The sequence below is a fragment of the Drosophila sulfurigaster genome, chromosome X (assembly GCF_023558435.1).
Source record: "Drosophila sulfurigaster albostrigata strain 15112-1811.04 chromosome X, ASM2355843v2, whole genome shotgun sequence".
Lineage (NCBI taxonomy): Eukaryota > Metazoa > Arthropoda > Insecta > Diptera > Drosophilidae > Drosophila > Drosophila sulfurigaster.
The window spans coordinates 24,523,181-24,540,999 of NC_084885.1; the positions used below are offsets into that span (position 1 = coordinate 24,523,181).

General features: G+C 40.9%; 3 protein-coding genes across 4 annotated transcripts; 2 read left to right on the top strand and 1 right to left on the bottom strand.

Annotated features, from left to right (window-relative positions):
- Nucleotides 1-514: 514 nt before the first annotated feature.
- LOC133849081 (T-complex protein 11-like protein 1) lies at nt 515-6,197 on the bottom strand. Its single transcript, XM_062284946.1, has 6 exons — nt 5,966-6,197; nt 4,377-4,684; nt 3,041-3,525; nt 1,573-1,876; nt 1,339-1,505; nt 515-1,266 (listed from the first exon to the last, which is right to left on the bottom strand). The coding sequence occupies exons 2-6, from the start codon at nt 4,643-4,645 to the stop codon at nt 1,007-1,009; spliced, it is 1,485 nt and encodes a 494-aa protein (XP_062140930.1). The 5' UTR covers nt 4,646-4,684; nt 5,966-6,197; the 3' UTR covers nt 515-1,006.
- Nucleotides 6,198-6,543: 346 nt separating this feature from the next.
- Nucleotides 6,544-10,447, top strand: LOC133849079 (ubiquitin carboxyl-terminal hydrolase 30 homolog). Its single transcript, XM_062284941.1, has 4 exons — nt 6,544-6,911; nt 6,991-8,330; nt 8,408-8,610; nt 9,788-10,447. The coding sequence occupies exons 1-4, from the start codon at nt 6,830-6,832 to the stop codon at nt 9,909-9,911; spliced, it is 1,749 nt and encodes a 582-aa protein (XP_062140925.1). The 5' UTR covers nt 6,544-6,829; the 3' UTR covers nt 9,912-10,447.
- Nucleotides 10,448-11,183: 736 nt separating this feature from the next.
- On the top strand, nt 11,184-17,550 carry LOC133847918 (centrosome-associated protein Alms1a-like). Of its 2 annotated transcripts, XM_062283217.1 has the most exons (5): nt 11,210-12,749; nt 13,755-14,785; nt 14,841-15,597; nt 17,002-17,150; nt 17,228-17,550. In XM_062283217.1, the coding sequence occupies exons 1-5, from the start codon at nt 11,360-11,362 to the stop codon at nt 17,288-17,290; spliced, it is 3,390 nt and encodes a 1,129-aa protein (XP_062139201.1). In that variant the 5' UTR covers nt 11,210-11,359; the 3' UTR covers nt 17,291-17,550. The 2 variants fall into 2 exon arrangements, with proteins under 2 accessions (XP_062139202.1, XP_062139201.1); XM_062283218.1 differs by lacking the exons at nt 17,002-17,150; nt 17,228-17,550 and adding an exon at nt 16,495-16,520 and having other exon boundaries at nt 11,184-12,749.
- Nucleotides 17,551-17,819: the final 269 nt, after the last annotated feature.

Here is a 17,819-nt window from a genome sequence, read left to right on the forward strand (position 1 = left end):
TTTTCGAGACGTTTCTTTTCAAAAGTAGAAAGTTGAATGAAAAGTATTGACAATTCCCAAAAAATTACGCTTATAGTCACACAGATGATTCACAACACATGATTAAGTCGAAAATAATTTGCTGGCTGAAGAAGAAACAAAGAAAAGTTGCATCATTCTAGACGAGATGAAATCAAATAATGTTCGGGATTCATTTTGCAACACTCTTGCATGTTGATTAAATTTATTGTATGCGACGTTAAAAAACGAGCGCGATATACATATTTTGTTGTACATAGTATAATTCGATCTACGCACGTTTGTTATAAACTAGATATTATAGGTTATAGCATCGGTGTCTTAGCACTTTCAGTTAATAATATATAATATATTCTATATATATGTACTACGAAATGGGTATATAGAGGGCGGGGTGGGCAAAGGACTTATACATAATGTTAATACAGTTTGTTGTTGTTTCGTTTTAAAATCGAATTAAGTATAAATAGTAGTAGTTGTATTTTAATGTTTTTCAAAATTAGTTCGAAAACCAACTTGTGAAGCTGCCAGTGTTTGCTCTCTCGTCTCTTTTTATTTAATGTTGTTCTTGTTCTTGTTGTTCCTGTTGTTCTTATTGTTGTTGTTGTTGAGTTGAGTGTGGCGTAGTCTGATCTGGACATGGGCGTGGCTGCCCCCATATATTTCCATACATATATCAAGTGTATTCTTTCCAATTTTTATTCATCGTTGTGTGTGTTTGCTTGCTTATCACAGACGCCCAGCGAGATTTGTGTGTGTGTGTTTGTGTGTGTGAGGACTTTGTGGAGATGGAGAAAATACTATATCACTTGGCCAGATCCTCACAGACAAATAAAACCACAGCGAATGAGGCTGCTTTTCTCTCTTTCTCTCTCTCTCTCTATCTATTTCTCTTCCTCCAACTCTTGTTGCGCGCTTCCAACGCATCATCATCGACATAATCCAGCAGATCAGATACATACTATATGGATATAGAATAGTATTGGGTTTAAGGCTTGGCCACTTGGGCCACATTCGAAGCCAAGCCGCAGGCATCGGCCACAGGCTCAGAGCTCTCTCGCTGTCCATTGTTGCCCAGCAGTTGGTTAAAGTACTCTCCGAATACGGCGTGATTGTAGGAAACGAGTCGCCGAAATGAGGCAATAAATGCAACCAACTCTTCCTCGAAGTCAGCGAAACCAGAAGGCGGTGGCGGAATGTTGCCATTGGAGCGCAACGCAACGCGCACAAAGCCATTCAAGCGGCTCGCTAGAAAGTATAGAAATAGGTTGTAAATTCGAGATTTGAGATTCGATTCGAGTTTTTCGATTTTCCACTCACTCATTAGATTGCGAACCGGCGACGTCTTGTTAGCCAGTTGCTGCAGTTGACTCAGCAGCTGCGTCTGCTGAGCATCGCTCAATGGCTGCATCTGTTCCTTGGCCAGCGATGTGCTAATAAATGCTCGAATCTGTTCACGACAGCTCTCAATGGCAGCCTCAATTTGACTGCAAAGTGAAGTAGAAGTAGTTTAGATAGGGAAAAAGATTTAAAAAGAGTTTCCAATTTACTCACTCCTCTTGCTTCACATGTTGCATCAGTATCTCGAGTTGTTGGGCAAGTTGTTGGCGATTCTCACGACGTTGCGATATCACTGGGACACTCTGGGCCACCGAGATGAGCGAGGCGCAGAGGATCAAACGCTGCGCTCGCCAGCTGAGACCCTCGAAGCGTTCCTTGTCGATGCGCAGCAGCTCGGGAAACTCTTTGTCCGCCGGATAGTCGAGCAGCTGCATGTACGCGTTGTACGTGATGTCGTCGGTGCTGTTGCAACCAGGACGATGACGTTGCAGCCAGTCCTCGGTGGCCGGGAATCCAGCTGCAATGAAAATATTCAAATATTATTATTTTTATTGAACGAACGAACGAACGAATGCAATTGCTTATTGCAATGAGGTGAGTCAGAGCGACCAAGGCCCGCAGATTACTTTAAATATATATTATTAGTTCTTCTATATAATTTTCCCAATAATTCATTTTATTAGAAAGCCCTAAAACTATTTCAAATTTAATTTAAACAAGAAAGTTACAATCGATTGCTATAAAACATTAAAATACACCTGATAATATACCACAAAAATGCTGAAATATACCGAATGGTATATTTGGTATACTTATATGGTACTACGTTCACTAAAAATACTAATCGACTGTAAGATACCAACTACTCTTTTTGAATAAGAGCAAAACTGCACAGCATTATTAAAATATACCAAATTAAAATACTAAAAATATATCATCAGCTATTTTTGGTAAATTAATATAGTAATACATTCAAACAAGTAAGAAAGCTACAGTCAAATATGCTCGAAAGTAAAATAGTGCGGTATCAATTTTAATATATACCAAATTTATATACCGCAGAATACTGAAAATATACTAAAGGACATATTCGGTATATTGATATAGTTCTATATTAAAATAAACCATAGAGTGAAAAATACAAAAATTATACCGAAGGCTATATTTGGTATATTGCTTATACATAAAAATATACCATAGAGTGCAAAATATACTAGATTGCTAGCCAAAGCAATTGAGACCCGTAAAAAAGTATTTTTTGAATAACTTCTACAATTTTGTCTGTTCGCAGTTCGCAGCCAATTTATCAGGGAATATAAAAACTATGGTTATTATAGTATATATTATTGTCTATTCTCTACTCTAGCTTTCAGGGACGGAAGTAGGCGTGGCAACAATTTAAAACAAACTTGATCTGCGTGTAAACATAACAAGTGTTGAACAAATTATATCCCTATCTCTTATAGTCTCTTAAATGAAGGTGTGCATACGGACGGACAGACAGACAGACAGACGGACATGGCTATATCGTTTCATCTGATCAATATATATACTTTATGGAATCAAAGATGCCTCCTTCTGCTTGGTACATACATTTCCTGCCAGCACAAAATGTTATAATACCCTATGGGTAGCGGATATAAAAGTTATCTTGAATATCCCCCGCTTCCCCCACACTCACCATTGCCATGAAACTCTCGTAAGTATGTGCTGAACTTTTGCTTCTCATACTGCACCGAATTGGCGGCGATGTCACTCCGAGCCACAGCGAGCATAAAGTTGGCCATGTCCAGTTTCATCAGCGACATCGTCTCGAAGATGCCCCTGAACGTATCGACCACATCCTCAATGTCCCGCAGCTTGGCCACCGTCTCATCTCTGGCCGGTGAGCACATGCTCGCCAAGAGATTGATCACAAAATTGGCATAGGCACGAAAGTCGAGCACTCCCCGCTCCGCCTGCTGACGCACCAGCTGCTCGTCCAGTGCCGCATTGATGCGTCCCAACAGACTCGCGTTCTTCGCCGACAGCAGCTGAGGAAAGTCCTCCTTGATCTCCCCGAGCAGCCGAATGGCCTGATCGTAGGCTGGTGGCTGGCGCTCCAGCTGTTGACGCAACAGATCCCAGAACGCTTTGTGCACCATGGTCTTGATGCGACCCTCCAGACTGCAATACAGAGAGAGAGAGAGAGTGAGATAGCTATAGTCAGAGTGGGATAGAGTAGCAAAGTTGAGGGGGAAGTATTATGAAGAGTACTTTTGTAATTCGAATAATTCCCATAAAATTCAATACCTATTTTAGGGAATCTAATTTTACTATTCTAAAATACACAAACAATTTTTTTTTAATATTTATTTCTATTTGTGTTCTTTTAATTTTTTTTCTATTAATTTTTGACTGTGTTTTGGGGTTTTTTTTTATGAAAGTTCATTGTTCCTTTTCCGTAAAAGATATTTTTATTTTAATAATACCAAATATAGGAAAAATTAATTTTTGTTGCTAAGTTTATTTTATGTCTTGCTAATTTATGTATTTTAATTATTTCCAATTAAAATGTAAGTAAGTTTTTAATATACATATGTTTATCTTGACTATCAGAAAACTATCCCGTCTTTTCCAAAGCTTTTTTTATATTATATCTAAATTATTCCCAATTGTATTTATTATTATTTTCTTCTTTTTATTTTAATAATATCAAATATAGCAAAAACTAATTTATTTTTACCAATTTTTTTTTATGTTTAATTATGTATTTGAATTATTTCCAATTTTAATATAAGGGTTTTTTTTTTAATATAACTATGTCCTTACTACCAGAAACATGTTCTGCTTCTTTCTTTTACATGAAATTCAAAATATTTAAATTACTATATATGGGAATTTTCAATATGTGTGTCTTTTAACTACAAAAAAAATGTTCTGCTCCATCCCAAAGTTGCATTAAATTCATTTCAATTTGAAATTGATCAGAAACGTTAAAAAAAGTATTGCCCTTAGGCAGTCTTCACTGTACTTACCTATCCATTGGCGGCTCGTAGCGCTGCAGCTTAAACTCCGGATTCAGAGCGATTTCATGGGCCAGCTCCATGTTCTTGAGATTCTTGAGCATGCTCGCCACCTCGTCCATGGTGACGACCTTGGGCGGGCTGCCATCGAGGCTGGGAAGGACAAAGCGTGTCATGCTATCCGTGGAGCTTTCGCTGTCCGTACGCAGGCGTGACTCGTCATTGTTTTGCTGCTTGGTGTTGTTGTCCTGCTCCTGCTCATTGTTCTGCTTGGCATCCATTTTGATTTATTTTGTTTTTTATGTTCACTGCAAATTTGCCTGGAAACAATAAAAAAAAAAGTGTACATAGCATTTAATTGCTGTGTCGTTCTTTGTTTGCTGTATTTGGACAATTGTAACTGGTTTGGAAACGTGTTTTTCCTTATTGGCTTTCAAATTGCGTCGCATTTCCGCCTGCACAAGGAAATTAAGCAGCAGCAACAGCAGTATTCGCAGTGGAATGCAAGAAGAGCTTTAAAAGCTCAGCTCAACTCAGCTGAGCTCATGATACAATAACACAAGGTAGTCTCGTCGCGTGCCTTAACGTTCGGCTTCGAGCCACTATCGTCAGTGCGCTCGTGCTTGTTGAAGCGAAAGGTTGTGCGCGGACGATTTTTTCCCTAAATATTAACCCTTGTGCAAGACAAAAATGTCAGATTGCAATTATATTATATATAAATATGAACTTTATGATAGAATTAAGAACCTGAACTAAATAATTGGTAATCAAAAACAAAAACAACGATTACTATCCAATTCCAAACTATTAAAAATTAAATTATAAAAAAACATTTCAACTCTTTTTAATATAGTGGAACAATTAAACCCTATGCGCCATTGAAGGGTTAATCACAAAGCTCTACTGTCGATTCTTTCGCACTCACTAGACGCAGTCGTTTCACTCGCACTTATGCATGTGATAGATAAGGGGCAGCTTTTCCGACGAGACTACCTTGTGTTATTGTATCATGGCTGAGCTCAGGGTCAGCTTTGTCTAAGGCCAATGAAATGCGCCGTTAAATGCAAGTCAAGTGTGTGTATGTATGTGAGTGAGACAACAAAGAAGCAACCACCTTACACACACACACACAGGCAGAATAGTACATACATATGTATGTACATATAGGAAGTGGTGGGGGAGGCAGCATCTCTACTTTTTTTCAAATAGTTTTGCAATTTTGAATTTGTGGCTGACACAGTTTCCAAAATTAACGCAAAACTAGAGCAGCGCATATAAGAAAGAGTGAGAGAGAGGGACGGAGGAAGAGATGAATATTGCACAACGCACAACGAATGGCGACATCAACAAAGAGGCGATAATAAAGCAGCCTATGAAAACAGAAACGGTGAAAATTTTTGTATATTGCGCAGCAGCAGCGCAGCCAATGTGCTGCATGTGTATGAGTATTTACATGCGCGTCTCTGTCTATGTGTATGTGTGTAGCTCTGTGTATATTGTGAAATGGACACAAGGACGGTGCGATTGGGTGGTTGGGTGGGGGATGGCACAATTATTACAATACATTTCAAATTAATAATAAGCACCATTTAATTACTCACCCGTTAGATGAACAAAATGTGTCAAATTTATATTGTGAATTTCTTTATTTATTTCTTGGTTTGTTAATCGAAACTTGCACTTGCACGTTAAATTTTATTTACTTTTTTGTTTCTCAACGTATTTTACAATTTGTAGAGCATTATTTGTTGTTAGCCCGAGACAACACGTCCAAAAAGTGAGTAATATTGTAATGAACGTACGAATTCAATTTCAAACGCAGGCCACCTTTGTTTGTTGTGTTGTTGTTGTTGTGCGTTTGTTGTTCGCTTTTGTTCCATAACATTCGAGAATAGGTATGGTACGCTGCTCACAGCTCGCAACAGCTGCTTGTAAACAGTGTTGCCACATAACTTTTCGTTTACTTATGTGTTGATTGCAACAATTCTTTCAAAAATGCTTTTAAATATATTAAAATTTGACTTAATTTTTATTTAGTTTTTCAATTTAATTGCATTGCAAGTATGCTTTAAATAATTTGTTTGGCTCTAATGTGTGTGCTGCATACTTGGCTACAAGTGCTTGCTTGGCACTGCCAGCGTTGGTTAAAGGTGACAGTGTGGACCGCCACACAGATGGCAACGCCATCCAGCTGAACATCAGACAGCAGACAGACACCATAGTATAGAAGAAATTTTTTTCGGAACTTATTTAAATTTCGCAACCAAATCCAAAACACAAAAAAAAGACCCAAAAAACAATAACATAAGCGCTAAACAAAAGACCCCAGACGAGTGTATGTGTGTGTGTGTCGGTGTACGTGAATGCCAACCAATGTGGTAGACGCAATTACTGTGTGTGTGCAACAAACCCCGTTTCCCCTGCAACACCCCCCGCAGCCGAGAGCCGAGTGACACTGCTGAAGCATGGAGAGCGAAAAGATATTGATGGCTGCCGGCGTCACAGTGGCCGCCGTTGTAGGCGCCTTTGTCTTCTGGGGTCCCTCAGGTGAGCGCGATTCCCAATTGGCAAACCCTTTCCTTTTTCTCGAAATTTGTCACATTTTCGCTCATTCCTCATTCCCCAGGCTCACGCTTGCGTCAGCGTCGCGGCCAAATCGCCGGACTGCACAACTTTGGGCGCACCTGCTTCCTCAACACGCTGCTGCAGGCGCTGGCTGCCTGTCCACAGTTTATTGCCTGGCTGCAGCTTTACAATGGCGCCACACCGGATCGCAAGAGTCTGATCAGCTCGATGCTGAGCACTCTGGAGGTGGTCAATGGCACACATGCCACGCTCCGGGGTGATCCCCATTCACCAGGCGCTGTGCTGCGTGCATTAAACACACTGGGTTGGGTAATTCCTCAGGAGGAGCACGATGCCCACGAGTTGTTCCATGTGCTGTTGTCATCGCTGGAGGAGGAGGCAACACGTCCTCAGCAAATGGGCTGTCTATCGGATGCACTGTTGCCACCAACGCCCGTCGCTCATGATCTGCTCGACTTGGATGGCGATTATCAACGGGGATTAGGTGGTGGGAGCGCTCAACATCATCAACGGATTGGCGATCAACCGAATCGACCATCGAGTGCCATGCTCACCGATTTCCTCAACATGGAGTACGATGAGTCGACGAGCTTGCAGCGTTTGGTGCGCTCCGAGGCGCACACACCCGACTCCCCAGCCTCGGTGTGTGAACGCGATTCGGCAGCCGATGCTTTGACACCGGGCGTGGCCACAAATCCCTTTTTGGGCAACTCACCCTTTGGCTATCAATCGGCACTGGCGGCCATGGACTTCATAGAGCCGCCCATCCAGCAGCAGCAGCAGCATCAGGGCAATGCATCGCCCATCTTGGGTGGCGAGCGATTGTCGCGTCCGCGACAGCAACAACTCCACAATCAGCAGCAACAGCACCACAACAATCCCAATCACAGCGAGGGACTCAATCGCCGGGTGTCGAGCTCATGCCGCTCACTGGAGCGTCTCAATCGCGGTCCCGGACGTGTGTCCATCTGGTCGAGCATGATGCCCAGCCAGGTGGCGCATCCGTTTCAGGGTGCGATGGGTGCCCAAATTGTGTGCAACGGCTGTGGCTCCAAGTCGGCGGTGCGCTACGATAAATTCGATAGCATTACGCTCAATTTGCCGACGCAACGTCGCTCGGGTTTGAGTTTGGGACACTTGCTCAGCGAATACATCACGTCGGAGGATCTGAGCGATGTCAAGTGCGACAGCTGCAATGAGACAACGATGCACACCAAATCGGTGACGTTTGCCAAGCTGCCCGCTTGCCTCTGCATTCACATTGCACGCACCGTTTGGCTGCCCACGGGACAGGTGTGCAAGCGTCAGGATTACGTGCACTTCCCCGAGAGCTTGTCCATGGCACCGTACAGTTTTGTGCAGCCGCATCTGAACAGTCAGGTGAGTCAGCCAGCGATCTAATCTAATCTAATCTATGCCAAGCAAGCAACTTGTTTAATGCATCTTCACTTTGATAGGCCGGCACACCTTGGGGCTCAACCATGTCGCTGTATTCCTCTAGTTTGCCCATGAACAATGGCGGCGGTGCTGGCGGCGAAGGATTCGGCGCCATGTTCCCCAAGAATCTGTATCGCCTGCTCGCTGTCGTCGTGCACTCCGGCGAGGCGAACAGCGGACACTTTGTGACCTATCGTCGCGGCTCGCTCCGCAATGCGCATCGGTAAGTGGAAACTTAGCTACCTATGGGGTAGGAGAGAGTATTAACTTAAGGAAATATATAAGTCTTCGTTGCTTTGAGTGGCAATATAGTATATTTTGCACTTTATGGTATATTTTAAATATATTACTATATTAATATACCAAATATAGCCAATTGTATTGTGCATTATATGGTATATTTTGAATATATTGCCATATAAATATACCAAATATACCATTTTGATAAATTTTAATATGTTTCCGCTATATTGATTCGGTATATTTTTAAATTAATACCGCACTGCTTTGCTTTTATTTGCAATAGATACTATATAAATATACCGAATGTAGTCGTTGGTATATTTTTAGTATTTTTGCGGTATCGAACACACTCGACTGTAGATTTCTTATTTGTTTTGTTTACCTTATTAAAATAACAACTTGTGAAATCGTTATTTAATTTCCATTTGTATTTTTAAAAGTTGCATCACAACTGTCTAATATTGCAATTTCGAATTTCTTTGAATTTCAAATCGACATTTTAGAAATATTTTGTTTTTGCAAACGAAATTTCAAATTTGTGTATTATAATTGTTATTATTAAACTTTAAAGTATTCTGATGATCGTTGTGATTAAATATGTGATCATTCCAACAATTCCTTCAATTTATGCTTCAATTTTCAAGTAATATTTAAAAAATTAATAACTTGAATTGAAATTCAAAATTTTTCTTTTGTTTTGAAAAATGAAATTTCAAATTAGGGTTTTACTATTTTTATTATTAAACTTGAAAATATGCCTTGAATTCCCTAAATTTTTACTTAAACTTTAAAATATTTGAAAATTAATAACTTGAATTGAAATTCCACATTTTAGAAATCTATTGTTTTGAAAAATGAAATTTTAAATTAGTTTTTTTATAATTTTGATTGTTAATCTTAAAAATAAGTCTAGAATTCAACCGAATGTCATCAACTAAGTCAGCTTATTATCATTATTTGATGATTTCTGTGATTGAATATATGATTACTCCAATATGTTCTCCAATTTATGCTTAAACTTTAAAATAATATTTGCAAATTTATATATTTTTCCCATTTTTTTTTTATTGAATTAAGAAATTTCAAAGTGAACTTTTACTGTGTTCGAAAATTTTGCTTAAAGTTACCTATAATGTATTTTTCTTTGGTCTTTTTAGCTGGTTCTATACCTCGGATACCATTGTGCGTGAAGTGACCATCGATGAGGTGTTGAGTGTCCCGGCTTATTTGCTCTTCTACGATCGCGGTCAACAGCGACAGCTGCAGATGCAAATGCGTTAAAAGCGGGAGAGAAAGAGAGAGAGAGAGAAGATGAAAGCGCGAGAAGTTCTTCGGCCTAGTCATTTATGAAACGAACAACGTGATGTGATTGCGAAACAAAAAGTCAAATGATTATGATGTATAAAGCATAATTATGCAACGGTGGCCATAATAAGCAACAAGAGCAACAACAATTACATCAATATTTAAAGAGCATCCTCCTTCAAGCAAATAGTCTCAACCGAGCAAGTCGAGCATTTTATTCGTATTTTGGATCTCAGCAAACACCAAAAAGAGAGAGACAGACGACAACAAGAACAACAAATGCGTGTGTTGGATTGCATGATGAATTAGTGAGATGAAAGGAAAGGGAGCTAAACAAAAGAACACACGCATCTAAAAGAAAAAACACCAACTCAATCCCACACATAAACTACATTATTATATACATAGAGATATACAGTTATCTATATATATATATACATCATAATTTGTTACATCCAAATGCATTTAAAAATTTTCAAATTGAATTTCAAATTCAAAAATTTCAATCCTAATTCGTCATGTGCTTTTTTTTCGATCGATGTCTCTGTATTTAGCAATATAGATTCCATAATAATTGCCTGCGGCAACAACAATCGATAATAAGATTATATACATAGTTATATATATATATATATAATATTATGGTTTGGTTTATTTATTTATTTCGATTTATTTCATTTGGCGTTTGTTCGGCATATTGTTGTGAGCATATTGTATTTTTATATAGTCGTGACCAAACTTGATTGTTTTATGCCGCTCGAACGATATCGATTGCTAGTCAACGATTAGCTGCATTTATCGATAGGCGATGTCGGCAATGTTTTCCCCAAACAATATTGAGCTATTATTAAATACGAGTAATAAAGTTTCAATAGATCTTTACCAATACCGTGCCAGTTTTATATTGCATGCAATTAAATATTATAATTTCAAATCAGCAATGTTGTGCTGTATATAGGTAATGTTAAGTACAGCGCTCTGTTAAGTCTAACATAATCTGCACAACTAAATGCCAATAAGCAGTCAAATATTGAAGTGTGCCCACTTTTTGTGACTCGCCTGTAAAGTGTGCCAACATTAACAGAACTATGTTGAACTTAACATTGTCCGCTTAACATAACATGATACAGGCAGAAAGTGTACATTTACATTTTACTTAATAAATGTAAAAAATATTTATCTGGCAATATTAGTTGTATACAAATATTCTTCTTGTTGTATTTGTTAAGTAAATAAAAGGCTGATTGTTATCGCTCGCGCCTATTATCGAATGTCAATGTGTACACACCACGCGTCATTTGTTTGCTGTGTGTGTGGTCACACTGTTTGCACTAACTACGCACCCCGTACTTATTGTGAGTGTCATTTAAAATTCAAACGCGTCGCGGCGGCAATGCCTCAATTATTTTTGTGTGTTAAAAACAATGTCGAATAATAATAATAAAAAGCATAATTATGAGCGGAAAGCCAGATCGTCGCGCTTTACACCGAAAATAAGAGAATATCTGGCGGAGATAGCAAATGAGCGCGAAACGGAATTGGAACGCTTCATGATGCTCTCGTCGGCATCGCCAGCGAGCAGCGGCGTCAGCGTCGGCGCGCCGTGTCCGCAGCACGACATCACCGCCAACAACAACAGCAGCTGCAGGGTGTTGGCGGAGGCGGGGGAAGCAGCTGCCGTACAAATTGTGAATATTCCCATTGTGATGGTGAATAAGCAACAAGAAAAACAACAAGAGAATGAGGAGGAGGAGGAGGAAGAAGAGGAGCAGCAGCTACTTCTGCCGCCGCCGCCATCGAAAGTAAAGTCAAGCTGCTCTGTTTCTGTGGAGGATTTGCGCACACCCACAAAGGACACACATACGCAGACGCACACACAACCACAGATGCACACACGTAAAACACAAACTCCGGAATCTGCACTCAAATCGCACAAACGCTTGGAATGGGATCCCGCTGCCGATGTGGGCTATCATCGCAGCATGGGCAGCAACAACAGTTGCGAGCGTGCCATGTCCACCAGCAACATTAGCACACTGGAACGCTCGGTGCTGGAGGCGGCAATGCAGCCACTGCAGGCAACTCAGCGTGCGAATCAATCCGAGACGGATTTGAAGCGTCTGCAACTGGAGAAGGAACGCGTCGAGAAACCGCCACTGGCCTCAAGCACGTTTGTGCAACGTGCACCGCGCTCCACGCCCGTCTCCAGCTCCAGGCGTGACAGCTGTGTGACTTCCTCAGCGGCCAGCAGCTTTGACTATCAGCCCAATCTCTCCAGGCCAAGCACCGCGGGCACAGGACGCAGCCAGAGTCGGAGTCAGAGTCAGAGTCAAAGTCAGAGCAGTCGCCGAAGCAGCAGCAGCTATCAACAGCTGCAGCAGGAGCAACAGTCGCAATCGTTGAACGACGCCGAGTTGAAGCGTCAGGAGCGGGAATATGCAGCGCAGCTGGAGCAAAAGCTTAGCCAGCGACGGAGACAGCACAATAAGGAGAACCAAGAGCCCTCCGTCTCCACCTCAGCCACCTCAGCCTCCTCTGCCTGCAGCTCGTTGCCGTTGCGCAGCAGCTCTGGCTTCAAGAACGATGTCGATCTGGGCATCGATCTGCTCTGTGCTTTGGTCAACAAGCGCAGCCTGAGCAGTGGCCAAAAGAAGCAACTGGCTCGCGACATCATCAAGCGTCTCGTTGGTCTCGATTTGGTCTGCAGCAGCAGCGGCGGAGGCGGAGGCGGGAGTAAAAGCAGCACTCATGTTCGCAATCAGAGGAGCAAGGAGCAGGCTCAGCAAACGGAGCATCACGAAAATCCGGTTAAAGGTGTGTATCATTTACTATATATACTTTATTTATATGCTTATACAGATTAATTAGCGTTTATTTATGACTTGATATTTGTACGATCTGTATAAAATTCATGTATGGGGATTACGACTTTATGGTACTTTTATTTTACTATACTCGTATTAAGTCTAGTATTAAATAAGCTATTTTAGAAATTCGTTTCTATGGCAAATTACGCCTATAGCAATCGGGTTTTAGCTGCTTTGACGTCGCTTGGACGTACGTCCAAATATATACCAAGTATAGTATTTAGTATATTTTTAGTATTTTCGTGATGTATTATGTTTTAGTTTAGCTGCTTTGACTGACGAATCTGGTATATTTTGATCTCTATGGTATATTTGGATGTAGTATCACGTCCAAATATATACCAAATATAGTAATTAGTATATTTTTAGTATTTTCGTTATTTTGGCTGACAATCTAGTATGTTTAGTGCCTATGCTATTCCAATATACCAAATATAGCCTGCGGTGTATGCTTAGTATTTTTGCGGTATATTAATATGGTATGTGTTAAAAATAATAGTAGTAATAATAACAGTACTATTTAAATATACCAAATATGACACGTGGTATATTTTCAGTATTTTTGTGGTATATGTATTTAAAAAAATAATACCGTTCTGTTTTGCTTTTATTCCATTATATATATATTAAATCTAGTATTAAGTTATTTATGAAATACTTCAATTAGGCTTATCTGCTTTCGAATGCAGTACTTCAATACCAAATCTGACCTTCGGTGTATATTAGTATTTTTGCGGTATAAAGTATTTTGGTATATTTTTCAGAATACCCACAATTTTGTTGAATTTGCCAAAGTTAAAAAATTGTATTGTGTTTTCTACTATTTTTTTCTAATCAGTTTTAAGTAAGTTCGCATGAAATAGCTTTTAAAGACAACACTTGCTGCTTGGTTTATAGTAGCCAACTATTCCGATGAATAAAAATTAGCAAACTAATAAACTGAATTTTTCAGACAACTCTCAAAGGCAGGACGTGGCCACCAATACCAGTCGCAGCTTGCAGCCAGAGCAGCAGCAGCAGCAGCCGAAGCAGCAGCAACTGTTGTCGCTGCCTGTGCCAGCGCCGAGGACACGCCTTGCCACGCCCACCAACGAACAGCAAATGGAGCCGTGCAGTTACGCGTCGACGAGCAGCGCGGCATCCAACGAGCTGCTCACCCAGAAGATCAATGTGCAGCGAGCGAATCAGGAGCACGATGAGCAGGCTGCAGTCCAAGAGTGGCTCAATCCGATGACCCAAAGCGAGATTGAGTACGAACAAAGGCAGATGCAGCGACAGCGACAGCAGCGAAACAATCTGTCGCTGGAGCGACGCACACAAATCGATTGGATTGAAGGCGAAATACGACGTTTGTATGCGCTGCAAGAGTTGTTGCATCGCGGGGGTCGCGGAGGAAGCGAGGAGCAAGTGAAGTCAAGTCGGGAAGCAGAGCAGCAGGAGTTGGAGCAACAAAGTGCAGAGAAAGAAGGCAAGACAACGCTGCCTGTGCCTGCACCGCCAGCGCCGCCAGTGACGCCAGTTTCAATGCCAGCAACAAACGTGGTTGCTGGCGAAGACAAAGCAACAACCACAGCAGCAGCAACAGCCACATCAAGAACATCGACAGCTGATAAATTAGTTCGCATAGAACCAAGAGCTAGAAAAACTTCAGAAACAGTTGAAAAAGTTATACAAATTGAAGCAGCTGCTGATGTTGCACTTGCAGTGCCAGCAACTGTTGGTGCTGTTGCAATTGAGAACAGAGCGACAACAGTTGCTCGTCAGCAGCAGCGCAGCAAAATGGCAACGCCGCAATTAAGTCACTCGGGCAGCAGCGAGAGCGTTTGCTCGTTTGTCCAACAGCGACAGCGTCAATTTTTGGCCCACTATCAAAATCAGCAGCAACAGCGTCGCGAGCAGCAGCAACAACAGCAACTCTTTCGACGTCATCAGCAACAGCAGCGATTGTTCTATGAGCAGCATCCTTCTCATGCTGCCTGTCATGTAAGTTGATCTTATATTTATTTGATACTACTTTCAACAATATTCCTTTTTGCAGTTGCATCCACCAGCAACACATTGCCACCGCCACCACCAACATCATCCGCCGCATTACGTGCAGATGCAATACGCTCAAGCAACCGCTAGTAATGAAAGTGGCGCCATCTATTATCAGGTAGTCAACTCTCAGGAAGTCCAAAGAGCCACAGCAGCAACTAAAGTGCCTGCAGCAGCTGCTGGTGTTGCAACAGTGGCTGCTGCTGCTGCTGCTGCTGCTGCTGGTACTGCCACCGTTGAACGCAGCAGCAACACGAGTTCGTCGCTATTGTGTCTCAGCTCGGAGATGTCAATACCGATGGGCATGGCAACGGCCTGCGAGGCAACAACGACAACGACGACGACAACAACAACAACACATCAGTACGACGATGTGGCATGCCAGCAGTTGCAGTTGCAACAACAGTTGCAGCGACAACGTCGCCATCACACCGTCAAACAACTTGAACTGCAACAGCAACAACAATTGTTGCAAGTTCGTCCGCGTGGCATCGCTTATGTGCTGCAATTTAACAGCCATACGAACGATGATGATGATGATGCAGTGGGACAAATACTCACGGAGACGTTGACGGTTCAGGATTATTTGCAACGTGCGCGACCGGAGTTCTGTGTCAAGTCGAAGCAGCGCAAGGCGATACTCAATGAGATGCAGTTGCTGCGCAATGCGCGACGTCGCGAACTCGACGAACTCATCGAGGGACACAGCGTGGAGACCATCGACAGACGGCTGCAGCAGCTGCCGCCTCCAGTTACCGGTAAGTGAGATCCAAATCCACTTGTTAAGCTACACCCTCCCAAAAATCTCTCTCGCTTAAGAGACGCAAACATTGACTGTTCAAGTGAAAGATTAGTATCGGTATTTTACCTTCTTCTTGATTATGTTTTTGTGTTGGGAGAAATTAAGTTAGTAAAGCTGTGAAATACAGTGTGGCTCTTAAGTGAGATGACCGTTAAGCGAAATTGTGATATTGTTTGCCTAGGATTAGTATCTGTATTTTACCTTCTTCTTGATTATGTTTTTGTGTTGGGAGAAATTAAGTTAGTAAAGTGGCCGTAATGTACATCTAGCTGTGAAATACAGTGTGGCTGTTAAGTAAGACGACCGCTAAGCGAAATTGTGATATTGCTTAGGTTGTGTGAGAAGAAATTAAGCTTGCAAAGTTGCCGTTATGTATTTAGTTTTGAAATGCAGTGTGGCTCTTAAGTGAAGTGGCAGTAAAGCAAAATTGTTATTGGTTTTCGCTTTTGCTGGAGGAGAAAGCGAGTAAGCGAGTAAAGTGTCCGTTATGTGCACTTAGTTGTGAAATACAGTGAGGCTCTTAAATGAAATTACCGTAAAGGGTAATTGTCCTTCAGAACATGACAATTAGAAGTGCTTACTTGCAGCGTAGTTTTCGCTATTATAGGTATTATAAGTGAATAGGCAAGAGATTGGCAATTAGCAGACTTCCTTCACCCCCCACACTCCCACATTCCCAGCGAGTTTTTAATCCGTACACATAGTAAATATGTATAAAATAAGCATTAAACTTGTTCCATTATTGAGACCCTGTACATAAGGGTTTCCTAAGTTACACGTGTCTTCAGAAAATGTCAATTAGATTATGTTTAAGAGATTATTGTAATTTTAAGTTTTAAAAAGCCCTGCTAAGATGCTGTTTGAATGCTGAATGAATCCATAAAATGGGAAATATATTCGACAAAAGAACACTACTTATACTACAAGAGAAGTTAGAAAAAAGAAGCAAATCAAATACCCAATTTGATATAAATATAAGGCTTAAAAAAATGATAAAATCAAATACTTAAATGGAAATTAATATAACGTTTGAAGTTAGAAAAATGGATAAAATGAAGTACTTCAAGACCCGTATTACGAGGATGTCGGGTTCTGTTAAACCCGAGACTGTTAGGAGCATATAAATATGCTGAATCAGAAGAAAACACGACTAAAACTATAGGATAGAGCCCCACAAGTTAAATGAACAACTACCCAGGATACTGCGTTGCCTTGGAGACTCTCATCAATTAAGCTGTATCAAAACATCCTTACTCATCGCACACACTTCTTGCCATCTCTTCACCTCATCTCAAAATACATATCCATGTAATCATCAACTGATCGTCTTGTACTCAACAACACTCACATCATTCCACAGCCAAAGTGCGCATCTTTTCGACGCGGGAGATGAAGGCGATGACGAACAAACGCTGCGAGAATCTGCCCGAGGTGCTGGCCGCACAGCAACGAGAACGCGAGGAGCGACGCCGTCGCAGCAATCGCATAATGCGTGACGTCTTCAATCGGGTAAGTCAAACTCTTTGATTGATGATTGATTTGAAAAAAACAGTTCATTAATATTGATTTCCATTTTGTATTTGCAGCGCTTGCAGCGTCGAGTGCGCAGTGGAAAATTGTCGCTGAATCACAGTCGCACGGTTATCTAACACTGCCTCATTTACGTGCCACAAACTATTGCGTGCCACAGATACAATTTAGCTATAATTTGTTCTAATGCTAATGTAGGCTCAATCTTTATGCATATCTAAATGAATTTGTTTCGACTTTTGAACTAGTTGTTAAGCATCTCTAAATGAATTTGTTTCGACTATTTTATAAGCATCTCTTTTTTTTTCTTTTTGTATTACCAATAAAAGATGTTAAAGTATTTCAAGATTAAGTCTTAAGTCACGAAATTAAGATAAGCAATTCTTGTAATTCCCTCAATTTCATAGTTTGTCTATCAATCTGTTCCTCTTCTACAAAAGTGCGCAGTATGTCGATATGTTGCTTATAAACATATTCTACACTTCTACAAATTTCACTAGAATAGCTTAGAATATTTTACAAACTTTTCCCAGTACTCTCATTTATTAAACACTTAAACGTATTTTGTTTTTTTTTTTTAGATCCGTTTTGCTTTATTTAAGTTTTAACATTGGCGATTAACAATATGCGTAATAATTATCATGTATA